Source organism: Streptopelia decaocto (assembly GCF_964273445.1).
Source record: "Streptopelia decaocto genome assembly, chromosome: 3".
Lineage (NCBI taxonomy): Eukaryota > Metazoa > Chordata > Aves > Columbiformes > Columbidae > Streptopelia > Streptopelia decaocto.
The window spans coordinates 63,859,581-63,887,168 of NC_138656.1; the positions used below are offsets into that span (position 1 = coordinate 63,859,581).

At 41.7% G+C, this 27,588-nt stretch overlaps 1 protein-coding gene across 6 annotated transcripts in view; it reads right to left on the minus strand.

Moving 5' to 3' along the window:
• The window catches only part of L3MBTL3 (L3MBTL histone methyl-lysine binding protein 3), a 79,654-nt gene extending 54,793 nt beyond the window's left edge, over nt 1–24,861 (minus strand). Inside the window, exons 1-3 of one of the 6 annotated variants that reach the window (XM_082048831.1) lie at nt 24,812–24,861; nt 14,749–14,860; nt 1,865–1,976 (exon numbers count right to left, since the gene is read on the minus strand). In XM_082048831.1, the coding sequence (XP_081904957.1) occupies nt 1,865–1,976; nt 14,749–14,850 (214 nt within the window). In that variant the 5' untranslated portion in view covers nt 14,851–14,860; nt 24,812–24,861. Of the gene's footprint in view, nt 1–1,864; nt 1,977–14,748; nt 14,861–21,929; nt 22,054–22,743; nt 23,155–23,434; nt 23,583–24,811 lie in introns of those variants that run through there. The other 5 variants (XM_082048828.1, XM_082048830.1, XM_082048829.1 and 2 more) reach the window with 5 other exon arrangements.
• Between the last annotated feature and the right edge of the window lie 2,727 nt (nt 24,862–27,588).

Consider the following 27,588-nt stretch of genomic DNA (forward strand, 5'->3'; position numbering starts at 1 on the left):
TCATCTGGGAAAAAGCTTTGTGATGGAGTTATCTTTCAAGAGATGAACTTATTTGTGAAAGTAAATCACTGACTACAATCTACAGTCTCTCACAGCAGTAACTATTGCTCAAGCTGCCTGACGTCCACCAGAAGGAAAAAAAAAAAAAACAAAAAAACCCACTAATTTGTTACAAAGAATTTTTCAAATACTAAGTTACTCATCCTAAGCTACAATTTCCCCACAAGAGGCTGTAGCTTAGGAGAGGATGCTGCTTCTTTCATTCACAGGCCAGTATGAAGCATGTCAAGTTCTCCAGCCTCTAGAGCAGGCCATTGACTTTGCATCCCTGCCAAAAGGCAAATTTGAAGTCAGAAACTATTTCTTTTGCTTGAGCACCATACTGTCTCTGAAAGCAGAGTCAAATGAACTCATGTGAAGACAACCTCCACTAGAAGAATATATGATTTACATGCTATATTTACACTCCAACATTAGCAGTTTAAAACAACTACTTCCTCTTACAATGGAAAAAATGAGCAATATTTTTATCTTTGGGGAGCATTAAACTGATCAAGGACAGTGTAAGGTAGTAGTAGAATGCCTATTTGGTATGATTATGTGTCCATAATACCCTTTAATTCAGAAGTAATACTATTTTTTTTAGGTTTACCAGACTATAAGGGATGCTTTACTGCAGGTAACAGTGATCCCTCAGTCTAAGGAGAGAACCTGTTGTGCTACTATGCTATCACACTGTTGCCACTCTCATCAAAGAATTGCATCTTGAATAACTATCATTGCCTTGGAGACAGACCTACAAAACAGAGTAGCTGTGGTCTGAAGCCTCGGACCTCACAGCTGAGGCCCAAACTACTTTCCTACTGGTGTAAATGGTTCACCTATGCACAAAAGTCACATAAAAGTTAAGACTTAATTGTGGGGGAGTAGCAAAGGAAAACTTTCATTGACTTTGCCTATCACACTTAGGCTGATTATTAAACCAAAATTTTGACGTCTTCTTTCCAAGGGACTTCCAGAATGCATATTTTTAAAGAAAATTGATAAAATATCAACAAGGAAAAAAAACTAGGTAGTTTTAAGTAACCACAAAACCAGTTGTGATATTCTCTTTCACACTACTCCGTCATTGCTGGAGTCAGCGTATCAAAATTTTCAGAATTTATCACCATATAAACCAACTTTCCTCAAACAAAACATGTTTCCTTACATCAGTATTTTAAATCCAGGAAACGCCTTATGTGGTAGACAGATACTACAACTACTAGAATTCTATCATTCAAGATAAACAGTTACTACACACTAATTTTAATGCTGTAAAAAAGCACAGTCAGCAGGAGCAAGGCAACAGTACAAACATACATTGACACTGGTAGTAGCAGCTGAGCAGTAGCCAGCATCATGCCAGGGCAGTTTACAGTGGGTGGTACTTCGGTCACAAATGTGCTGTAGGCAGTCAGTAAAGTCTGTGGGCAGTCTGGGGAATCAACTCAACAAAAATAACATCAAAAAAATTCTCAAGAATTTGAAGTAAGAAACTGAGTACTTCACAAGTTAAATAGAAGGAAAGTACTCATTCTAAACTTAAAAAACATTACTGTCATAAAAAACTGTGGCTGTAACTGAACTTCGGATGTTCAGAGTGTGATTATTTCCTCTTACTTTAAATGCATGTATTTTCATACTTATTCACACCCCAAGAAATAAGTAAAATCATCAGAGATACTCCGTGCACTAAGCAAATAAGTTTGCTTGTGTTCTGTTTGTTTTGCTTTATTTTTTTATTTTAGGGGGCAATACTTCAGAAAAACTGATACATTAAGCAAAATACACTCTACCACATGTTTACTGACTCTTAACTGACCTTCTTGAGCAGTTGGAACCATCCAGGTTGTGGTAGCAGTTGCCTTTTTAACACTTTCCATCTCAGTTTCATCTGTAATCACTTCCAGGGCCCCAAATTCATTCACCCTAAACTGTAAAACAAAAGAAATGGCACAGAACATGGTAAAAATTTACTAATACTCTCTTATGGTGTCTTCTATTCACCAAGATAGATTTTACACAGTGCCCTCACCATATTACCTAAGTCTTATATGTTTCTGCTTGTCCCCAAGAACTGGAAACAAGTCTTTCTTGCTTCTATCAAGCAAAATACAAACTTATTTTGTTATCTAAAAGTATTAATTTGCAATACATATTGATGCAGATACCTCCATAAGCAGATCAGTATCTAACTTACGCAAAAGAAGCAAAAAATCAGTAACAGAAATTCATGGGAGATTCTCCTAACTGTATGCCTTTCATTATCAGCAGAATAATGCAATCCAATCACTATTTTTGTTAAGGAAAAGGGAACCGAACATCACATACAAACACTTCACAGAGTACAGAAACTTCAGCATCCTCCGAAAACACAGCACTTCTTCACTGTAAAGTGAACATAAATAAACATCTCAAGGCAGTTTATGAGCTGTTTAATTACACACTGAACAGGATATTACTGTCAGCCAGAAGCAAGGCTCAACAATGCCCCACATGCTGTGCTGACACAGGAGCACCGGGAGTTACATCCACTCTGCTGCCAGCAGAAAAGTGTTTTCCAAATGCCGTAATTATTACAGCGCTACCAGACACAAATAAACTTCAGCTTCCCAGTTACTACACGGTTTGCAGGCCCAGCTGGTTGCGTGGTCTCTAGTAGTGAGGCGCTCTCCTCAGCGGAGATCAACAGGAAAAAGTTAAGCCTGAGAGGGTCTTCAAAGCTTCCCAGCACCCACCTGCAAAAATATTCTTTCAGGACAGTAGCATGAATTCTATTCTGTTTCTTTGGTTAGGCAACTTGACCTTGGGAAAATGAGAAAGGGAATAATTGTTTGGCATTACACTGATCTTGTCTGTATCTCTAGAGGCTACAGGATCAATCACTCCTACTCACTTTGGACCCTGCTATGGTATAGTTCTGAAAATAAGCCATTTTGACTGAAAGCAAAGGTGAGCCCCATGACAGACATACCACAACAGCGTGCTTTCTCTAATACAGTCCTCCCACCCTCAGCATTTGCAAAGAGCTACCAGGTCCTAAGGTATGTGAACAGCTCAGGAATCATAAGCTGAGGGGAGGAAGGGGACGAAGAGGAGGACTTCACACAGTCGTATAACTTCTGGAGCCAAGATTTTTGCTTGTGATCAGCTATGCTCACAACAGATACACAAGTGTGGACAAACTGTCGATAAATTCATCTGGACTGAAATACGAGAAGTTCAGCTTCGAAAGGCAACCAAATGCAGTAACACCACATGCTCATACACCAGTTTGTGGACAGACATTCACACTGTTCCACCCAAAGAAAAGCATTGGAGTTACTACTCAGAAGATGATCCTCATGTCTTATGACTGACTTATACACCCAGCCTGGTTTCTATTTTGGCTAAGCTAATTTTTGCTATAGGTGCTTTGCTGCCTTTGCAGTCGGTGAATGGCAAAGAAAAAACATTCCTTGCTTCCAGGAGTTCTAACTCTGCAAGACCTGGCTCAGCAAGCAGGCTGCCAGCACTGACCAAAATATGGTGCTGCAGCCCACCAACCAACAGGTCACAGGGAGGTTATTAACTAGTTAGCTTCTGGAAGCAGTCTCCTCCACCTTCACAAAATATCAGCTGGAACATCCATAGACCAAAGGTATTTCCTAATAGTCCAATGAATAACTGGGATATTTCTGCATGATCTGATAGATGTTCAGCCCTGACATTATGGATACATTCCTGCTCCACTGGGGCCTCCTGTGGTAGGCAAGAATGTCACCCTAGTTAATGAAGTGACCCACCAGCCCTTCTGGCTTCAGAGGGCTGACAGACAGGCATCAAATGATGAAAGACAGATGAGAGAACAAGATAGGAAGAGCTGAACCATTGAGGAAGCAGCTCTTCAATAGTCAGGCTACCACGCTAAGATGGGCTCAGTGATGGAGAGTAACCACTTGCCACTGCCTTAGCAGGCAGGATGATGAGACAATGACAGATGCTTCGTCTCACCCCTTTATCTCCTGTTTTTGCCCGCACCCTCCCCTTTATCAGTGTCAGACACCTCCAGCTCCTGTTGGGACACAAATTTGAAGCAGACATGTCTGCTTTCACTCACTGCCTTCCCCAGCTACAGTTTCAGCATTACTGTGCATGTCAAGCTCTCCATAGCTGATCGGAGAAACACCTCAGACCTGGGGAGTCATACTCTGGGATTTTAGCTGGGAAGGTAAAGCAGTGAAAAACTTGTGACAGAGGTTAATTGCTTAAAAGCAGGATAAATAGATGTACAGAGCACCATGCTGCACAAAGCCATCACAGGATAAAAGCTGACGGAGAAATGTGCCAACTAGTGTCTGCTATTGGAAGCATGACAAAAAAAAAAAAATCTAGATTAATGGCGGTTTTTGTGTCCATGAAAAAACTGAACACTTTTGTAAGCCTCTTCTACTTAGAAAGCGGGTGACAAAAAAGCTAAAAGTTCTGTTCTGTTTTTCTTCTATTTTTGGTGATCCAAGCTAAAATTTACTAAGAGCAGTTCTCCCATAGGCTTCCCTAGGTGTGTTGATAGTCTGGAAGTTTGCGGCAGATAATACAGAGGGAAGGAACCAGTGCCACGGAACTAAGTTTTGAGGATGGACCTAGGGCTTTCTGAGAAGTAAAGATTTGGTTTTAAGTCACAAAACTCCTTAAGTAAACATATAAATTTGCATTGAATGAAGGGATTTTCCTTGAACCTGTCATCAATAAAGCAAACAGTAAAATTTCCACTGATGGAAACAAAGGCCATTATCAAGTGCTTTTTAAATAATCTCACAAAGAAACCTGACTTTTTGTCACTTCAGTGTTTAAAAGAGAATCAATTACAAAGCTTGTTGTGTATGAATTTAATCCACTTGACTTTTGTCAAATGCCCATTTGCAAATGTTAAGAAACCTCTCTATCCCACCCAACAGAGCCAATGGTCTTAAAAGATCAGAAGGCGAAGAAGAGGAGAAAGAAACCTCAAGAGCTTTCATGAGCAAATCCACAGTAAGATAAACAGAAATAAACATAACATTTGGATAGAAAATTTAACTTCCAGAGTTTCATGTACAGGTGAGCAACAAGGTAAAAAATACACATTTTCAAGTTACTGTAGTTCTTTCAACACAGATACATCAAACTGAGTTAGTAGGATGAGTTCAACTGTTAGCGGTTAAGCATACAACACAGAACTTACTTGGCTGCCTTGTTCAGCAGTTTCCACAAGGATCAAAAGGGAATTAAATAGCAGCTTCCCTCTAAACATCACTAGAGATTCGTTCCACTCAGAGCTGAGATACATTTTCACATTCTTGGGAAACAATGCCCTGATATACCCAGACTTCAGCTTATAGTACTGTTAATTTAATCCCCAGGAACTTTTTAGTATTTATTCAACAAATAAAAAATGTACCAAGGGAAACCAAGGCTTAAATATATAATAATCAAACTTTATAAATACTTTCTGAACCATTTCCGTCTCTCCACATGCTAAGTTCTTCTGTAGGGATAAAAATTACTATCTTTTTAAAAATTAAAATTGCATTAACATTTACACAGGACTGGACCAAGTATCATAAGTCACTGAGATGAAGCCTTTGTTTGTTGCAGGCACTAGTATTGCACCAAGTATTTCATAAATGTTTCAGCTGCAATGGAGAAGCAGCCAGATTTTCTGTTACCAGTGACTCCAATGAAAGTCCATTCCTGAATTTCTTTCTTGAAAAACTTTCTTATAACTTCATTTACATTCACTCATAGTCAGTTTATACCCATTTGTTCTTAACTCAACATTACCCTATGGATTACATAGCTCTAGTACCCAAGCGCTTACTCTGTGGGTCTACATTTGAAGGAAGGAATTATGTATCCGCAGACTTAATTTCATTAGGCTAAGTACAAGCTCTGTCTGTTATTCTTATGAAAATGGCGCTCCATCTTCCTCATTAGCCCATCATTCTTTGCCCACTATGTGTTGGGCTCAACCATGGAAATTAACCTTTTCTCAGTGAATGTCACTAAGTGTAACACCACAGGTGGAACTTTGCTGTCCCTCCTCGAGTGGCTTTAGGACATTTCCATTCCTAATGGAAGTTCTTTGCCTTATCGTGCAGGCTGGAAGGCACTCGGTAGTTTTACGCAAGCGGAATTGTATGTTAAGAGGGCTTTCAGTTCTCTTTCTCCTCATTTTATAAAACTACTCAGTGTATTTGTCACTACATGGGATAAAAAAAAAATTTGCAAATAATGAAAAATGTCTACTATATTGCAGATTAGTTCTCAGACACTCAAACCTATTGGGAACAAATATATACAGTCTAGTTTCAAATTAAGTCCCTCAGGTTGCATGTGTCTAATTCAGAGCAACACATATCAGACTATGTCCATTTGCTGTTACTTGAACCCTTTTAAGAGTGTACAAGATCTTATCAGTACTCCGAGAGATCAAATCAGAATAAAAGCTACTATTGCTTTCTACAAGGTTAAAATATAATTTGGGAGAAAAGGCAGAGATAAAAAGGAAGAAAAAGGAAGAAAAACTAAAGCGCAAAGGACCAAAAAAGAACAAAGAAACCTATGCACCTTAAAACACAGCTTTAAAATAACACATCTTAATGCACAGCTTTAAAATAAATTAGAAAAAACAGCCAACACTACCATCTACTGGGCAAGATAAGGACAAAGAGTTCACTGCAGTTAAGACAATTGTTGCTGCATTCTGACAGTAACTTCAGAAGTAAAACTCATCTTGAACTCACAACAGTACAATTGTGGACTAGCTCAGAAGAAACCAGAAAAATTTGTATTATCCAAAACAGAAGTAAACTGAGTAAAGACTCTTCATGTCTATGAAATAACTAAATTCACAAGCAGCAGAGTTATACAGCAGTCTGTCAAAAAGATCGACACCTGGGACTTCAGAGACACAAGCCAAAAAACTGCACTAAGATCTCTGGTTAGCAAACAGGAGTCATCACTCTTGATTTAAATCACCGTTTGATCACAGTGATTTCAGTGGGACTGCTCAGATAAACCAGAGCCTTTCCGGCATCTTACAGCTCCTCTCTTTAAAGCAAAGGAATTGCCTATAGACATTGTACTGTCCAACCACATCCTACTACATGCCAAACTATTTTTTACATAATATTTAAGTTGAATAAGTTAGTAAATGCCAGAACTTGTCCATTCAACCATTCTGCTCTTCTGTGTGTGTGTGTGTGATACAGTCTTTACATGCACGTTCACATACTATTTTTTCCACAGAACCCCTGCCCCAGGCAGAGGCTAGATAGCATTCAGAAAATGAGGCAGCTGTTGGGTATTTTTATACTCTTTCTTCAAGCAATAAAGCCAGTCTTATTTACTCTACAGGGTTTGAAAGCAGAATGACTGTTTATTTTCTTTAAAAAACCCCACTGAAATAACAAAGAACATATATCTAAAAAAGCTTTAGGCACTCTAGCAATTACTGTTACAGTGCAGTGCGAAGTAATTCCTGAAACAAAACCTCTGTTCTCACACACTTACAAAGGAAAATTAACAATATCTCTGCCTAGACTCTACATCCTTCTGAGTACTCTGCTCCCAGCTTATTTCAAAGCCCTCAGTAAGCACGTGACCCCTGATGCTGGCCTGGTCACAAAAATTTGACTCTTTCAGCGATGTAGAAGGTTAGGGGAATGTGTCCCTGCACACAGCTATTCCCTTTCCTCAATGATGAGAAGAGATCCTGCCTGCACACTCCTGGCTCTGGTAACTATGGCAAAAGACAACTTATGCAGGATCCCAGGCTATTTAGGGCTCCCTAAATCATAATCAGCAGCAATTAAATTCCATATCATGACCAAGAGGCAGGGCCAGAGCCCCTCTCACTGGAATGATGCTGTCAGCAAGGAAGTCGAACAATTCAAGCAATCTTCGACTGATTTTAAGATACTTCAGTAACACTGCAATAGGCTAATCCTGAAGTAATGAAGAAGAGAGGTCAATCTGCATCCAAAAGGAAAGTTTTTTTCCTATCTGGGAAGGTACAAGCAGGAAAGGATCATTATCAAATTACAGCCTTAAAAAAAAAAAAAAAAGTAATAGGAACATTCTCTAATCACTTCTGAACTGAAAGCTTTGGTACCACCAGAAAACTTAGACCTTTAGCAAGAGAGACTGGCTTTTCCCCAGCAAACTGCTGATACCTCAGTCTTGTCTGCAGTAACGTTTATCTACTTTATTCTTAGACAATCCTCAGGCTTTTCCAATCCCCCTTTCGGTCCTGAGTGCTCAAGAATTATCTTAGTACCAGAGGGCTTCTCAATGATTTCTCTCCGCTGCAAACTCAGTCTGCCTTATTATCTCCACTTGAGTAGGAAATTGCAGCTAAACAGACTTTCTTAAGGTGACACATAAATCAGCAACAGAGCCAGAAGTCAAGGCCTGCCAAGTTGATGCTTATTGATCCAGAAGTTGACCTACAAAGCAATCCTGGCTCCAAATTATTTCAGCCAGAATATTTCTAAACACCAAACACTAGTATCTCATGGAGAACCCAAGCAAGTAACAAATAAAAAAAATGAATGGCTACCTGCCAAAGTTTTGGTTCCAATGAGTTGTTCAGCACCACACAGGAAGGCTGTGGTAGAAGCAAGTGCTGCCCTAAGCTTTCCTCTGTGGGATTTACCTGCATTAATCATGAAACTATTCATTTTCCTTCCTGAAATCCTCTGCCCTGTTATTTACAAGTCTAACAGAATCTACAGCAAATGATGCAGTAGATTCTATGGCAAAATAGCATGTGATCCCTTTAGTGAAGGTTCTACCATGACTCCACATGAGGAAACCCAATTAAAGATCAAAAGGCGAACCCAACACCAGCATTTCTTGGCTTTGGAGTTTTAGCAATTTTAACAGTGAAACTTCCTGTTTGTTCTTTCTGTTTTTAAATAAGGTAAAATCATTTCAGGACAATGCAAAGTCTTAGCCAGAAATCTATGGCGGTGAAGCAGTGTGTGAGCTAATTAATTACATAAGATTGCAAGCGAAGAAAGTTACTTCCACGTGGAAAAGACCAGGCCACTAGGTATAATACATCTGCTGGGGCTCACACATGGTCAGAGAAAGTCTAATGTGCCTTGCTTTCTCCTCCCTGCACTACCAGCTTCCTTGAAGGGAATTATCTTCTCTGTGGAATAACGCCCTTCCAGTGGGAAAAGGGATTTAACCAGCTCCCAGTAGTCGATGTTTCCCACGGACGCTGTCAGGGACTCTCCCCCGAGAGAGAAATACCTCCTCAGATTCAGTGCAGCACATGCCACTGTGTGAGGACAGAAACAGCTTTGCACCAAAAAAGCACTGTAGTTAGCTACTGTCTGAGACAATACCGGTGTTTCTGACATATAAACATGTGAGAAAAGGAAAAAAAAAAAAACAACTGTTTTCAAAATGTTAATTATCTCAAGCAAGCTTGAACCCAATTTCAGAACTGGCAGGTGGAAGGATGCACTTTACTGCTTTGAGTTGCTGCACCTATGCATCCAGAAACACAGCACGCTGAATCACCCTCACCTTCTCTAGAGTGTGCCTGGAAATACCGAGCACCACTGACCATTATTCCACCATTCATGTTCCACTATTATAGTTGGTTTCCTATGATATTAGCTGCCCACTTTATTTACAGGCTAATTTAATCATCATCATTTTTTTTTCAAGCGCAATTTGCAAGCCAGAAATAATGACCAAAATTCTGTCCATGCAGTATATAACATCTCACTTTCCAAACACAAGCACTAGAAAACTCATTATGAAGTACTTCATAAACTTCTGTCACTGCAGTAGGAAGTGACTGTAAATTATTACAGCTTTCCCAATTTAATGAGCACATTTAAATCTTGAAGAGATGGTGTTACTGCCTGCACTCAGCACACAGATTTAAAAACAAAAAGAAAAAAAGAAGAGTATTTCACATTTACACTCACACCATGCAGAGTAACTGGTAAGCACCGATGTTTTTCAGATGAGCATACATTACTTAGCCTGCCATATTAAGGCATTCCGTAATTTGTAAACTATTTTAAACTTGAAATTTGAGTTTTCTGTTTTATTCAAGCATCCTGAAAGAACTAATATACAATGCTAAGATTTTTGTTCTTAGTCTTCAGTGCATCATACTGAACAATTTTTAATTCTCCCTGTCCCCTGTATAAATTTGAAATTCTAGTGTTTTCCACAGCCGCTCACTATTTATCTGTCACATAGCAAGCTCAAAGTAGCGGTCAAGAAGCATGAACTATTTTATGACTACTTTTGCTGAAGAGTTTTAACAAAGTCTGTATGGTAATGTATTTCAATAGCCTTCTCCAACTATGGGTGACAAAATTCTAACAATTAACACTGCACAAAATTATAGGAAAATAACATTTTTGACATTTCACAGATGTGGAAACAGATGTGGATGTGAGAGACCATGCAGGGCTGGGAAGAGAGGCCTGGTATCTGACTCGCTCCCTTGTTTTGATGAGCCTGGGAAGTGAGTCTGCACCAGGGGACACTATCTCAGTGAAGTCTGGTAGGAATGAAACTACCCATAGGACTTTGTAATAAAAAGAAATAATGCAATTTTCTATTTCTGAGGTAATTGTTCTTCTATATTGTAAGAAAAGTTAAATTTAAGCAACAAGAAATATTGAGAAAAGTTATTTGTAAAAGTTTCAAGCATTTTACACTACTTAAAACAGTTTTTTACCAGCTGTTATTCATAGAGGAGCTTATATGCACAAAAATGAAGTGGTTCTTAAAAATAATGGTTGCTCAGATATGCTTGCCTGACAATCTCACAAGGCTGGGTATTCATACAGTGCAAAAGAAAAGAGATTACTTTAAAAGTGCATATGTAAAAATAAGCATGCAACTTTACCATGCAAGCAGTAAAGACAAGTCAAATGCCATATGACTTAGACAACTAAAAATAAGAACTTCAAGTAGGTAACTCCCGAATATTTCTATATTAAAAAGCAGTATTTCAACATTTTGCTATATGTTTAACTTCAAACATGCTCACACAATACAGTTTACCAAATCTGGGTGTTCGTTTTCCCCAACATTTTATGAAGACAAAAGACCAAATGTGAGAATGTAAGCAATGCATTGTCTGCAATGAATAGTTCAGTTATTGCTTATTAGTTAAAAAGAAAAACCAGGCACTCTAACCTATTACCAGTCTGTAAAAAAAGAAACTTTGTGCATTTTGCTACTATGCTGTTTTCACTGGATTTTTCAATTTCATTTCAATGTAAATACATGGCAATGTTTCGATAACGTTAGTGGAACAAGTCTATCATAACTTTTGAAAGACATATGCAAGTTCACAAGAAGTAACAGCTATGTAAGGCTATTTTCTCTAGGTTCAGGACACAGTATTAAATACTCTGTTATCAGGACAGTTCAGGTAAACCATCCATGTTAATGCTATTCTGAGAATTCCACAAAGAGCATAACATAACTTCCATGGTCACTTTTACAGTTTCAAGGGATTAGTCACTCTTTTAACCATTAGTACTTAGAAGCAGCCCTAAAAAATGAGTTGTTACAATTATCTCGAAAGCTTAAAAATACGTAATATTCTAACAGCTCAAATTGTTTCGGTATCTATGTGAATGCCCAGTCTTTCACTGAGTCTTGATGCTCTCTGGTCCAGTGAGTTCCTTAGGCTAATTCTGCATTATCAGAAAAATCTCTTCCTTCAGTCAGTGTTAGAATGGCTGTACTTCAATTTCACCCAGTCACCTGTTGCTTTTGTTTGTTTGTTTGTTTTTTAAGAAGACCAGAATGAGCTGCCTCACCAGCTTGCTCTGTATCTTTCAGCATCCTGAGTATATTACCATTGCACCTCTGACTGTGTCTTCTCTAATGCCTGAAACAAAGACAGAATGTCTGTCCAAAAATCAAATACCTGTTTGTTTCCAAATAAAAATAATAACTACTAAAACAAACAAACAAACAAAACAAACAAAAACCCCCACAAAAACAACAACAAAAAAGCCAACCAAACCAAACAAACAAAAAACCACAAAACCACCACACACAGAAGAACCACCTTAAAATGAAGCTCGTGCTTTCCTGAATGGGACGCAGTTAAGAATCTTCTTACATGATTTCTTGACCTTATCCTCAGCTACACCTCCCACTCCTTTCCCCCACTTTGTATGGAAGCTTTTCCATTCTTCTACTAATTAACGACCCAACCTTTGCTTCGGTTTTGTTTCTTTTTACATAGGGTAACAGGAACTGAACAAAGCACGTACCAGCAATTTACATGAGATTATTATATTTTCCTGCATTGTTCCCTTTTGTATTCCTCAAACATATCAATGGTATTTTTGCATTTCACACAATGTTGCTTATTAAAAGAGAAAGGAATTTCAAAAGCCTGGACTTTTTAAAAAAATACAGAATTGGTCAGAGGTGTGGAGGCTGATGCCTTGGCAGCAGCAACCACGACATGGTGAAGACTGAAATCCTGAAATAGCAGCAATGGACTTCAGGGGAGGCAGATTTTGGCTTGTTCCGAGATCTGCTTGGCAGGATCATAGAGGAGACTGCTTTAACGGGTAAACAGGTCCAGGAAATCTGGATATCTTTCCAGGGACTCCACACCAGGAGAACGCTGCGTGCCAATGTGCAAGAAGTTAGGCAAATGCGGATGAAGGCCAACATGAATGAACTAGGGACTCCTGACTTAATTCAAATAGAAAAGGAAGTACGCAGAAGGTGAAACAGGGGAAACATTCCAGACAGAAGGTATATAGTGATATTGCTGTAGTGTAGAATGATGGAATCAGGAAACCCAAAGCTCAGCTGGAGAAAAAACTACCAAAGGCAACAGGAAAGGCTTCTATACGTAGGCAGGAAGCAAAAAGCAAATTACAAAATTGGAGAGTCTGGGTGAAAAACTGCAGGGCAGTGTTGCTATTCAGAAAGACCTTGACACACTGAAGAGATGGGCTAACATGATCTCATGAAGGTCTACAAAAGCACATGCAAGGCCCTGCCGCTGGGACAGAGCAGCTGTGTGCACCCGTACAGCCCTGGGGCTACTTGAAAACAGCTTTGCAGAAGAAGACCTACAAGTTGAACATGAGTCAGCAAGAGGCTCTGGCAGCAAAGGCGGCCATGAGCAACCAGGCCTGCTTTAGCAAGAGGGTAGCCAGCAGGTCAAGGGAACTGATTATTCCTTTCTACTTAAACATGATGAGACCATACCCAGACTATTGTGTCCAGCAGGAGAGAGACACTGACATACTGGAGAAAATTCAGTGGATGTCCACCAAAACAAGCAGGGCCTGTAGCAGATGACATGCAAGAAGTTGAGCGCAACTGTTCGCTTGGTTTTAAGAACAGAAGGAGAGATTTTACTGCTGTCTTCCAATAGTTAATGGTCAGATACAGAGGGGATGGAGACAGGTTCTTCTCAGCTGTGCACAGTAAAAGGACAAGGGGCAACAGACACAAGTTGCAAAAGGGGAAATTCCAATGAAGTATCCACAAAAAGAAAAAATCACTATGAGGGTGATCAAATCCTGAAACAGGTTGCCCAGAGAGACTGCGGTATCTCTAACCCTGGAGATAACCAGATCCATACTGGACGAGGCCCTGAGCAACCTGATCGAAGTTGGCTTGAGGTCTGGGCTGCTCAGATGTGGTGTTCTGAGGTCCATTTCCAAAGAAAATTATTCTGCAAATCTATTCTACAGTTCTGTGATTTTAAAGGGGAAAAAAAAAAAAAAAAAGAAAACAAAACCCACAACACAAAACCACACTTGCAACATGTCCTGAATTTCAAACATTTTTTGACTCTTTACTTCAACAATAGAAATTGTATCAGGCACCAAGGGATAAAAAGCTATTTTAAAAACCAACACATTTTCTTGTGAGATTCCTTTTAAAAAAAAAGCTATGAGAAAACTTCATCAATGTTAGTCTAAATGGAATGGCATGAAAATATTGACTATAATCCACAGGAAATAAGAGCAAGAAAGTCTTTAATATCAAAACTGTATTTTTAGCTAATGTGGCAGAGAACACCTTCTGATGACATAGTAAAAAGTATCAGATAACAACATCCATAAAATATTTTGGAAAAAAAAAATCAAATTGTTATAATTTATTTCAGTAAATAAAACCAGCATAAAAAATTCAACTAAAAGTACTATGCCAATATCATGCAAATTTCTAAACTACACCAAGCTCAGAAGCACCCGCTTTATTCATTTTTCTAGGCACCCAGATGACAAAAGCACAGCAAAAATGAACTATTTTTAGAAATAAAAAGAACTAAAAAGACAAGACCATAAGAACAAATGACAATATAAAGATTCTTAGTGATATGGTAATACAATGCTCCAAGTGGACTGAATATTCACACTTAACTTTTGAGATTTCTTTGGGATTTTGTGCACTTGATTACTTCTGTCTATATAGTGAGGCAGCGCTAATTTATGCATTCGTACAGGGATGACGGGTGTCTGAGCCAGCACCAGAAACTGAATCAAGAAACTCCAGAGCTAAAAGCTAACAGGATACAGTCTCTTAACTCAGATCTGCAGATTCATGTTTTATTCATAAAAGCAGATACCTACACACCAGCTTGTGAAAAGCATTCTTTTGGCATTATAACATTTTTACTTTGCTTATTAAAAAAATTATATATCTTACCTTTAGGTCACTTCCTGGCAAAGTACCTATGCCATCCTTCCAGTCCATAGCACTAAATACATCAAACTCTTGACCATTTCCACTAGAGGCAGATTCATTCATGATGCATATACTGGCAAAAAAAAAAAAAAAAAAAAAAAAAGGAAAAAAAAAAGATTTTATATGAAAATGCTTTAAGTGGTTTAATGCTTGTATCACCAGACATTTCTTCAATTGCACTCCACAGATTAGTATCAAATGCTTCCCTCAGCACACTGGCAATATGGACACCTGATGACAACGCTGATAATATACAGCAATGTAATAAAAACCAGGTGAAATCTTTTGAAAACCTTAAAATATAATACCCTGGTTTATACACTAGGAGAATATTAACGAGGCTGTATTGGGGAGAAATTAAAAATTTCAAACTGCAAATAAAGTGACATAGGGAAAACATACCTCAAGTACACCTAAGGAAAACATTTGTTCTGAGGAAGGCAAGACATGAGTGCACATCTATAAAAAATACATTAAGTGCTGATTAATAGAACTGTTTTCCCTTCATATCCGGTAATACGCTGATGTGAATGCTTCACTCACATTCAAACTAAAATTTCACAATGAATTTGAAACTGTCTTTCATTTTCATTGTCTGACTCAGGACACCCAAATATTGCTTGTTTGTTTCCATACAGTTTCACTACATTTTGATTTGCATTTGTAAAATTTGTTTACAGGTAGAGAAGCACATGTACACCAGAGAAAACGGTGGCTTTCCCACACTTTATATTACTGGATCACTCTGTTTCAGAAAAGTGAAAGGAGAAGAGAGAATATTTATCTTCAGAAACAGTGGATTTGGACATTCTCTTCTGTGGTAAGAGCTCACCCCAAATAATTTGCACAAGCAACAGAAGCATACAGCACTTGCCACTGACCCCCAGCTTTGGCCCAGTGCTTGTCACTGCCATAAACACAGCACCAGTTGCACTGAACTGCCAATGTTTCGAGCAGCCAGTTGTGACTACCACCAACTTCTTCCTTTCCATTTCTTACAAACCTAGCAATCTTTAAATCTGTGGCCTGGCACCCCATTTACTATTTGTTCAATGTGAAACCTGACTTGCTCATTTTCTTTCTCAAGAACTTCTGTGCTATGCCTAACAGCTGAAACAATTTGCAGCAAAATTAGTTCTGTCTTCGGTTTGTGAACTGCTAGCAAAAGCTCACCCCTTTTCAAATTTATGCTTTCTGAACTTTTTAACAAACACTTTCTAAGCCTCATATTCCTGTCTGCAGACTGCAAACTTTTGCTGCAAGTATCAGTATTTGAAAGTCAAATAGATGGAGAGCTTCCTCAGTGCTTGACCTTGTTTTCCAAAATCTAATTTCTAATTTGGGTCCCATTCCCAAACTCTGCAAATACCTATTAACACTCTCTGGAAATCTGGAATTTCCACCAAAATAAAAAAAAAAGACTTGAGTGATGTTTGTTCACTCACAGATAACAGAAAAAGATGCAAACCAAGCAGAAGTAAACACAGATCATCTTGAAGTGTTTTAACTGAAAGTCTGAGGAGAAAAAATGCTTAGCTAGTTAAACTCCGTTGTATTGTAAAGCAATCAAATTTACATTTTCTTATCAGAAAAATGGTACCAAACACTGTAAGACCACTACTACAGATATTAGTCTGGTTTTGGGTCCACAGTGTGGACTCCCTTCTATTTCTCCTTGCTTTCTTCCTCATTTCTCACAGAATTCTTTAAAACTCTGAGCAACGCCTTACTCCACAAGTACACTACAGCCACTACACAATATCAACAGGATGAGAGGAGCTGGACCTCAGGCAGCAATCACTGTTTAGGGTGAAAGCTTCTCCATTTCCCTTCATTTCATATGACAGCTAGGGTTCACAGAAGACTCTTTGAGGAAAATTCATATATTTGACATGACAAGTTTGAAGTAAGAAGAACTACATGATTCAATGCATTTTCTACATCTCTAATTTCAGTAATCCTCTATAAGAAAGTAGTGAAAACCATGCCATCAATGTACAAAATTCCATTTTAAAATAAGTCAACAGATCTGAACAAACAGTGCAAAGTAAGATATTCCCTGAAGCCATAGCTCTTATATTTCAAAATCACTCCCAGGCAAAGTCCGACATCCTTCCCCAGGGCAGCTCCTGCAGTACACCTGCATGGTACCTTGCAGAGCTCAAGCGCACCAAGCATCCAGCCTTCCACACAGCAGCAGACCAACTGAGGCAAGCTTCCACCAAACCCAACTGCAGTGCCGTGGCTAAGGTGCAGGCCTTCTCGCAAGGACACAAGACCCAACCTGCTAAGGAGCAGCTGAAAAATTGGATCTGTCCAGAAAGCTGTGAAACGTTAAGGACATGAAACACGCTGGTTTGAGCACGCTGGGGTAACAAGCTCCCCGTGATTAGCCTGGCTAAGCAAACACAGAGTTGTGTTCTGTATTAACTGAAGCATTTAAGTAACCTTAAATTACCACCCTGTTTCGAGGACACTCGACCCTCCAGCGTTTATCTATTATAGAAAACATGTTCCAATTGTTTCTACAGAAGGCACAATAGAAAACGGGGAGAGACTTGGGAGGCTGTGGGGAAATGCTTCCTCCCAGCGGCTGCTGCCCCACAGAGCGAGTAGCAGAGGACAGCCGCTCCATCAGATGCTGCCATCTCGGATAGTGCCACTCTTGTTACAGACACGCTTTGTAACAGAACCACTTGGAAAAAAAAATGACACAGGGAAAAAAATAATCTTAGAGCCTAGCTTACTCGGGCAGGATGTAAACTGTCAAAGTAAAAAAAAGAAAAAATAAAAAGTTAACAAACGTTCAGATAAATGTTCTGTCATTTCTCTCAAGAAAAAAATACAAATTTTTAACTTACTTACACCTAAGGAAGTTTCCTCAGGTGACAAGCAACAATAAGGTACATTCTCTTGTTTGATAAGGTATTCATTATGGTTTTCCTTTTAAAATTAACTCAACATCAAAGACATAATTTGTACTTTCAGATTCTGCAGCCTTCAGAAACGTTCTTGGTGAGGATGAAAAGGTCACAGGGCAATGCAGATAGGAATGAACTTACCAAAAGGAATTACATTTAACAAAATATCTGTTTCCAGCTTTGCTGGGTTTTAACAGATGAAAGATAGGGCTATATTCCTCTACTAATGACAATAAGGAGATAGAGACCAATTAAATTGTTACAGCTATGAGGTACTAAAAAAGGATGAAAGCATCACAATATATACATCTAAATCACAGAACAAAGAAAACTACAGAATGTCTTATCTAGTCATTTTCGGTTTCATTTTTAAAGCGCTAATGTAGTTCTTTGAACTAGTACAACTCATTCCATAATTATTTCATTTGCTATTATTTCTGTTGCTACACTTTCCAAAAAGTAGTAAAAATACAAGATGAATAAGAGGCAAAGTAACTACAGAACTGTACCTGTGACTGTCACCAATTACCATCTGATGTAAAAATAAGGACATAATAGTACGAACTTGGAACAGTCATCTTCCAAACATGTCCAAAATCCACTATTAGGGATGTAACTGTATCTCAGTCTTTACAGCCATAAGCTATAACATTTATAAAAAAGTGTGCTGAATATTAATATTTCAACATTAAGTTTATTTTAGACATATGCAATAAATTAATTAAAATAAGTAAGCATATAAAACAAGATTAGACACATCCTTTAGAAAATCCTTCCTTTTTACCAGCTGGTGTAACAATAAATGAGTACCTCACAGAGTAGCAACCAGCACTAAAAATGAGATAGTTTCATGCAGTGAAAGACTCTCTAAAGATGTAAAGCAAAGAAACAGGAGAGAATATGCCAATTAAACTTACAAGCAGTTTTTGAAATAATTATAGGGTTATGCACTGAATACATAAAAAAATAATAATGGAAGAATTCTTTCTTTCAGTCAGTGCTTTTAGAACTACCTGACACCTACCTAAATTTTGAAAGTCTAAGATGCCACCTGTAAAACATCCATATGATTTCTAACCAGCGGGGCCAACTCAGTACCAGGTCACTGGGCAGCAGAGAGAGGAGATTTCAGCAGTAAAGTCACAAGCTAGCAGTGCCAGATTGGCACAACCCGTCTGCAATAGTGGGCCTTGTATTTTATGCATAGCTTTGTATTTTTATTTTTACTTTCAACAATTTCTGTAGCTACCCTGACAGGACAACTTAACAGATTTGCCCCGTGCTGGTCCTCTCCCCAGCCAATGGTTCCTTCAAGGAAAGGCAAAACTGGGCATGTAGAGCCAGAGAAGAAGGTCTCAGCAAGAAGCACTACAGGTGAGGTCCAAGAGACAGAGGTCCCAAGGAAGGTGATATCGTTATGGAGCTGAGCCATGGTCCCTCTTGTCCGCAGAACTAGGTGACACCAGCACTTCAGAAACAAAGGCAACAGGTGAGTTTTTTATCCTAATACCGTGTATGGTTATTTTGGGCATTTCCAAGGAGGAGGCTGCTTGGTGCAGCACCCATGGGCTAGAGGGACACATTTTCCCTGCACAATAAATCAAGAAAACAAAATGGATCAGAATGGGACAAGTCTGCAAACACACTAACTTTTAGACACCAGGGGATCAAGCAGATACTCAGCTTCAGCTTTATTTCATGTGTAAGAATGTGAACAGTACCAGGGCTGACTTGTTATAGCACCAAAGCTGCACACAGCAGACTTACCCCTTACAACATAAGCTCCCTCTATTTCAGACAGACTCAGTATTAAACTAGCTTCATAATGACAGTAAAGGCAAAGTCACCTGACTATAAACCCACCAGGGTGAGCCCTGCTTTTCTTCTTTCAATCCTCTCTTTGAGCTGGGTGCACCCCACATTTGTCTCTTTTTCTCCCTTCATCTTTTTGCACCTGATTCTTCACTTAAAGAAAAACAACCACAAACAGGAACAGTGCAGGAAATGGTGAAGTGCTTTGAGGCTATCCACCACATTTTAATATGTGCTTTGTTTTGTACACGTTTAATGGGTCAATTATTTTAATGTTTCAGCAAAATAACTACCTGCAGATTACACATTTCCTCCAAAATCTCATTTTTCTGCCGTTTAGGAACTACTTTACTAGCTCTACCATGTTTCTATTCTGTGTGGTGAAGAGCTGTTTGAGTAAATTTCACTGTTTTGCCTGTTGCTCATGAAGTTTATAACAAGTTATTTTAAAGATGAGATATATGGCTTATATATGTATTCACAAAGGGACCACAGCATAAAATTCTTTGCCACTCTTAACACTTGTAACAGAAAATGTACCAGAATTCCTATTGATGATGTCCCTGTATTTCCTCTTATCTGTTGCTACTCTTCTGCCTGCTAGATTCTTCAGGGGTACTGTGTATGCTTCCTCCTGCTTCCCAGTACACCGGCTTAAAACCTTTTTCCTCGCAGAAACAATCTGTCTACAGATGCATTACAAAAGGCTGTGAAGTCTGAGCCTGCACCAGTGCCAAAGGAGATTCATGCTGTCCTCTCCTGAGTCTGGTCTCTATCAGAGAGCCAGCACAGGTATTTCCGCACCATTGCTAGACACTGGGTAACAGTTCCACACAGCCCTTATCTACTACCTCATTTTCAAATATCCACTGAACATTGTAACAATAGTCACTCAATACCAAGGCTAATGAATCTTAACACTGACAACTTTCATCTTTTTTATAAAGAACCCGTACCTCATGCCAAAAAATTATTTTGCAACGCTTTCATGGGTCCTTCATTTCTGTTATTGTCTGTGCAGTTTAACCTACTCAGACAATAAGACTTGAGTACAACAACTTTGAAATCTTACTTCTTAGTTTCTCTTAATTCCTTGAACCAGGCACATGACGTTACAGAGAACTTCTGCCTTTGTTTATTTGTGCCTGCCTCCCTCCCTCCTCTGTGCAGACACCTCCTTGAGAAGAACTGTGACGCACCAAATCTTCACACTGAATATCACCTGACTTATTTCAAATTGTTATTTCTTACCACAATGCAATATATGTCTGGATGCTCTTTTTGTCTGATTAATGCCTTCCTCTTCTGCTCCTTCTTAGCAGCTGCCATGAGCTCTGCTGTCCTTAAACAATTAATTCACCTTTGTCTAGCTCTTAAATAGACTCGGCAGGTTACTGCATTTATAGATTTTCCCTTCTCTCCAATTCATACAGAGCTTGTATTTCTCATTGTGGTGAGCAGTCCTACTACTGCAGCACTAATAAGCTGTGACTACACACACACAATCACTTTCTTCTGTAAGTGCTAAGTAATCACTGGTTCCTCACACCCATCATTCACAATCCACCATCCTACTAACCAGCAGTATTAAAAAATAAAAAAAAAAAAGAAAAAAGAGTAAATGGACTAGCTCACAAAAAGTCAGCCATCTCTCTTCAGAGTAGGCGATGCCCAGGCGCCCAATAAAACTGAACAAGTCAGAGGAAAAGGACCCATCACCTCATCACTTTCTTAAGTTACTGGAACTTTAAAAAAACAACACTTTAGAAAAACTCTTTAAACCAAATGTGAAACATACACCACCACAACAAGCAAGACCACAGTTCACTACAATTGCTCAACTGACAACAGAAACCATCCAAGAAGATCATTGCTTCAGCCACCTTCATCAGAGCACCATGTTCATGAGATGACCAACTGGACCACAGTCAACGCCACTGAAATCTCATCAGGAGAAAACGAGTACCTGGCACCACCCGGATGGAAGTGCAGCACTCTAAGGCCTTCAGCCACTAGTTACAGGGAGCTTCCTCTTACAGATGTTCACCATATAAACTTCTGGAAATGCGAAAACTTCTTTGGTAAAAAGCACGAGTTTCCTAAACAGCTTTTGTATTTAGAAAACTGTTGCGATCCTGAATGTGGAATATTTCCTAAAAAGACACACACTTAAGTTTTACTTATACTCAACACTTGATTTCTAGCACCCATGACAGAGAGCCCACTCACAAATAGAAACAAAAAAGTGAAATGGTCAGTCCAACACCACTCAGCTATACAAGGGGCATGAATAATAAAATAGAGCAGAACTGAAAATATAACTCATGCTGCCTTTCACTGTAAAGCTTAAACACACCATGCAATTAAGAACAGGTAACTAAAATAAATGGAAGAGGCTGCGATCCTCACCGCCCGGGGAGGCTGCTGCATCTCCACGGGCCTCCTTCCCAAGAAGCGTTACTCGCTGAGGCTCAAACCGCGCTCTCGAGTGGGACAAGTGACACGGCCACGGGACGCGCCGCAGCCGCTCCCCACGCTGGCCGTGGGGCCGGGCCCACCCGGGGCGGCGCGGCTGGGTGGGAGCCGGCGGGCCCCGGCAGCGGCCGCCCCGGAGCCGGCCCTCCCGCCCGCCCGGCGCGGCGGAGCGGCGCGGCAGCCGGAACGCGGCGGCGAGGCCCGGCGGGCGCGGCCGCCGCTCTCCGGAGCCGGCAGCCCGCGGCCTACCGCCAGAGGTCCCTCCTTGGCCAGTTTTGCGGCGTGTTTTTGCTGCACTTGAAACTTTCTGGAGAAAACCCGGGCTCAGGTCCGCGTCTTCCCCAGGCTCGGGCAGAACCACCGAGACAAAAGCGCCCGCCCGCCCATCCCGACCGGGTCCTCGCAGGGAGCGCTCGCGGAAAGCGGATCTCAAGTTGCTCCGTTTCTCTCCTCAGTTTGCCTTTTTCTCTTTCCCCTCGCCTCGGGCAATTAAATCGAGCGGTGGAAGAGTGCCCCTCTGCCCCGGCGTGGGGGAGGCGGCGGGGGCGAGCGCGCTACGGGCGGAGGGGGAGAGGAACTGGGTGTTAAGTGTTCCTGAGGAAGTTGCACAACGAGAGAGGGACTCTGCTTGTTTACCGGGTCCTTGGCTTTTTTTTTTCCTCCCACCCCCCTCCACCCCCCCCGAGACCGGGATCCGGGAAAAGGAGGCTGTCTCCGAGTGGAAAGAAAAAAAATAAAAAAATGTTACCTTCTCCTCCCTCCTCCCCTCCCCCAGCGCAGAGGAGTAAGAGGGGAGCGAGCTCCTTTTTTCCTAGGGGACTGCGGGGGTTTGCTCCCCGGCCGCTCGTAGCCGTCCTCTGGGCATCCCTCGGCGAAGAAGTCACCCGTTCCCGCGGGAGGGGCCGGCACACGCCGCCTCCCCGGAGGGCTCGCCCCCGCCCGGCCCCGCAGCCTCCAGCTCCCGGCCCCGCGCTGCAACTTTTTCTCTCACGCTCTCGTGCGCGCCCGCTCCGACGGGGAGGGGGAAAAAGCGAAGGGGTGGGGAGCGGGCTCAGCTGCGGCCCCGACGCGGCGCCCCCCGCCCCGGCCGCTGGCGCCCCGGCGGCCTCTCCCCAGCCCTGGCCGGGGTCTGGCGGCCGCTCCGCGGGAGCTCCTTCCCGTCGTCCGCCGCTCCCCCCCCCCCCCCCCAAAAAAAATCGCTTTCCCCCTCCCCCCGCCAAAAAAACACCGCCTCACACACGTTAGCGAGAACAAGTGTGCCTATATCCTGTTGTTATATGCACCGGCTGCGCAGACGGGGAGGGAGAGACGGGCGTGTACGCGGGGGCCGTTCCCCACCCCGGCCGCACTTCAGGCGAGAGCGCGCAACTTAACAGAAAAGCCGTGTCCTATTCCCTGCTCCCCCCCATCCCCCCCTCCTCAGCGAAATACGCACTCACGTGTATGTGCACTCACATACACCGCCGGCACCCCGGGGCCATCCTCCGGGAGCCCCCCCAGGCCAGCCCGCGCAGCCGCCGGCGGTGACAGGCGCCGGCCCCCGCCGCCGCACGCAGCCCGGAGCGGGCAGGGGCCGTTCCCCGCCGCCTCACATGTCTGCCGCAGCGAGCGCGGCGCACGCACCGCACAGAGGCAGGAACTGAGCACTCGAGCAAAAGACTTTTTTTTCCGCCTCTCTAAAAAAATAAAAAAAATTGCTAGGAGCTTTTTTTTTTTTTTTTTTTTTTGGTGGTATGTGTATGTGTGTGCAAACTTTCCCCAAAATGGCGGAAATTGGGAGATGATTATATTTTAAATATCTCTCGCACACAATCACACAAAGTGCAGGAGCGACGGAAAATACAAACTCTCTCCGCTGCGCGCTGAAGAGGCCTTCGCACACGGGGACCCACGGCACATTCAACCGGTATATCCCGGCAGCCGCCACCGCTCACCGCTTCCGACCAAAAAACCCGGGGCTTTTTCACACCCCTCTCCGCTGCGCATTGCCCCCTCGCAGCTCGCACTTCTCCCCGTCCTTCAGCCTCTGTGAACAAAGAACCGGGGCTTGGGGGGGTGGAACTCGGGTGGCAGCGAACCCCCTCCCTCCGCTCCGCTCCCTCCCTGCCCGGCGCTCACACGCACACCCATGCAACCCCACTACCCCCCCCCCCGCCACTGCACCCGCATCACATTGTTCCCAACAGCGCGGCGGTGCCCCGTAAGTGTCATTAAATGGAGCCAACTGACAAGCCCATTGGTGGGGCAAGTCTGCAAAATGTCTCTCCCCTTCCCTTCCCCCTCCCTTCGGAACCCCCTCCCCCCCCTAAAAAAAAGCCCCCTCCAACACATTTCCACAGCTCCCTTCCCCATATATATATATATATGTACATATACATACGTGCGTGCGTGCCTGTGTATGTATATAAATACATTGCGCATATATATATATACATGTACTCCCTTCATGTGTTTGGGAAGAGAAAAAGAAATATCAGGCACCTCTTTCTTTTGTTCCTCTTTCACACTCGTACACTTATGATTTAGTGAGACCCCCGGTGCCCCAGCCGCTCCCCAGCCACTTGCGAGTCACTTGCCCACTTTCCCCGGCATTAACTTCCATCCCTTCTGCTCGAGGTGGTGGGGGAGAAGCCCCCCTCCCCTTCCCCAGATACGTTTCGTAAGGGAGGGAGAGGAGGTGCGTCTCTCCCTTTATCTCTCGCGCGCTCTCTAACTTTCATCCTCACCTAGGGGGAAAATTAAACCCCATCACCAGCCTTTGCCATCGCGGCTCCCTAAACGGCTTGCGGATTAGATCGGAACCCGCCGCTCCTTACCCCCCCAAAATTCTCTCTCTTTCTCCGTCTCTCGAGTAGTCCTGACAAATATGGTCCAGGGCTGCGGGCACAAGTGAGCATGCGCCCGCGGAGCCAGGGCTGGGGAAAGGGGAAACTGCCGCCGCCGCCGTCGCCGCGGCTGCTCTTCCTCCTCGCCTGCGCTGCCGCTGCGCCCCAGACGCCGGCAACCGGGCGGCGATCGGCGGCCCGTACCAAAAATACAGCCGCCGACAGCGGCTCCGGCGGAGGTGCATCAGCTCCTCTGATTTACGGCCGACGCTGGAGGAATAATAAGGAGACTTGTGCAGCAGCCGCGCGCTATTTTGGGCGCCTTAAAAATAATGCCGTGCACTTTTCGGGGTGGAAGGGGGTGGGAGGGTACGGGGCTGGTCCTCGGCGGTCCCGCCAGGTGCTGGTGTGGCTGGGGGGTGGCGGGGGGAGCCTGGCTGCGGCTCTTGGCAGCTTCTTCTAAATAAAACAGAGCTGGGGCAGAGGTAGGGCAGTTCCGCACCGGTGATGGACGTGCAGGTCCTTAGACCGGGGCAGCTTCCAGCCAGGGCTCGCCCGGGGGGATGGCCTGAGGCCAGGCAGAGCGGAGCCCGGCTCCCCCGGCGCTCCAGAAATAGAGGGTTCATTCCGCATGGAAATGTTCCTTGTAATGGGCCTCGTCTCATTTAAAACCCAGCCAGTTTCCAAATTAAAAGTAGTTTCGAATGTGCCACCTGCCTGAATTCTCTCCATCGTTGCCCTGTATTCACAACCAAAAATACTGTCTTCAGCGGTTATTTTCTGTCACTTGTTGAGAAAACAGCAAAACACTGAAGGCCCTTGGTATTTTATGGAGTTGGCCAGGGTGGACTTCCTTCATCTACAAGGAGGTCTGTTAGGCAAAAGAACATTAAGCAAAATAGACCTACACAAGGCCTAACTAGACTGGTGAAGAGGGAGCATGAAGGATTGCGGTCAACTGTACACATGATAATTTTAAATACATACATATAGTTTGCAAGCAAAGTGTAAAAACAACACAGAACATAATTGTACTAATCTGAAATATTTTTTCAGACCACTGAGTATCTCCCTAAGGTGACTCTGTCCTTAAGGCAAAAATTGGCAAAGTGAATTTTGAATTTTTAATAGTTTGGCTTATTATTATGTATCTCTTAAAATAACCCTTACACCTCAATACATCTTTTGTTATTCCCAGTAATTATCAACAGCCAAACATTCCCTTGATATTATATATACTTACTTCAACAAATATAGTGACAACTGGGCCGAATTGCTAGAAATCCTAATAAATTATAATAAATATCGGGAATAAATATCAGCATTAACAATCAATTGAACAAATAAATGGCAAAATGCTCACCTACAAAGTCAGAATAATTAATAAAGTGGTTTATACAAGGCCAAATACAACCTTTTTACTATTATGAATATATATGGTGTTACAGTAGTTTCCCCATGGCAGGGACAGCATTGCACTGGGTACAGCTTAGAGGTGGTGTTTCTCTGACAGAAGAAATTTTCAGTCTTCAGCTTCCATTCATTAAAGTATTTACTGAAGAATGTATATTAACATATTTAAGAATCAAACTTGACGAATCTCCTCCCTTAAACTATGCTCATGCTCAAACAGTTTAGATGTGACTTTACTTAGACTTTTGCCATACTATCTTTAGTGTATCTATTTGTTTTAATCATTTTTTCTCTAAGCAGTAAAATGGGTCTCATACCTATGTGTTTGCAGGATTGGTGCCTAAGCTCAATACCTAGTTATTTTATGATGAACGTTTCTCACACCTCCTCAACTTAAACAGCATTTCATATAGGCTAGAGTTTTCATCAATGAACATATGTTCATTAAAAACTAATTACAGAAAACAGTATTAACCTAATTGTAATAATTAGTGATAACATACATTTAAACTCTTCTAAAACACAGATGCAAAAAATAGTAAAGGATGAGAAAATTCCTACTTTCCACCAGTGAACTCCTAGTTGAGGAAATTTATGGGTTAAAAACAAAGAATAAACTGTAACTGAAGTCATTCAGCCATTTTCTGAAAATTATTTCCCAATGTTATTGAAGTATTTTTATGGAGATAGTTGCCAAATAACTAGATTTTCTATTGTAGCATTAAATAGGCTGGGTTCTGCAGAAGGCGCTTAAAGAATGATACAATTTGGTACTACTTAAAACTCTTTAGAACACTTGACCTGTACTGATTATTTCTCTGGATGACATTGAGGTTTCAGGGGAGATTGTACCATACCCTGTTAAGAAGATGCATTTCTAAGAATACAAATTATGAGTTATCCGCAGTAATTTTACTTATGCTTGAAAGACTTTGAAAGTCCCTTTTTTGAAAGTAACTTTTCCTTTGAAAATCTTAAAGGGAAACATAGAACTTGTAAAAAACCTGTTGTATTCTAATCTGTCTAATCTACTTGCAGAAGTCATAGGAGTGTAGCCCCTTACAGAAAATGAAGACATGGTGGAAAATCTCCTTGAAGGATATCTTTTGGAAGTCAGAACTGAAACCAAGTATTTCAAGCAGAGCATAGCTGTTCATTGGATCAGTAGTTTCAAATGGGTACCTCTTTGATTAAAGTAAAAGGAACTGGGAAATTAATAAAGGTATCCTCTGTTCTGTGTCTTGTCTTCGATCCTTGCCCTAATCATATTGTGTCGGCTCATGATGTATAATAAACCCACTATTTTGTCAATAAAAATATATTGAGTAAAAATAGATTAAATGTTAATCAAATAT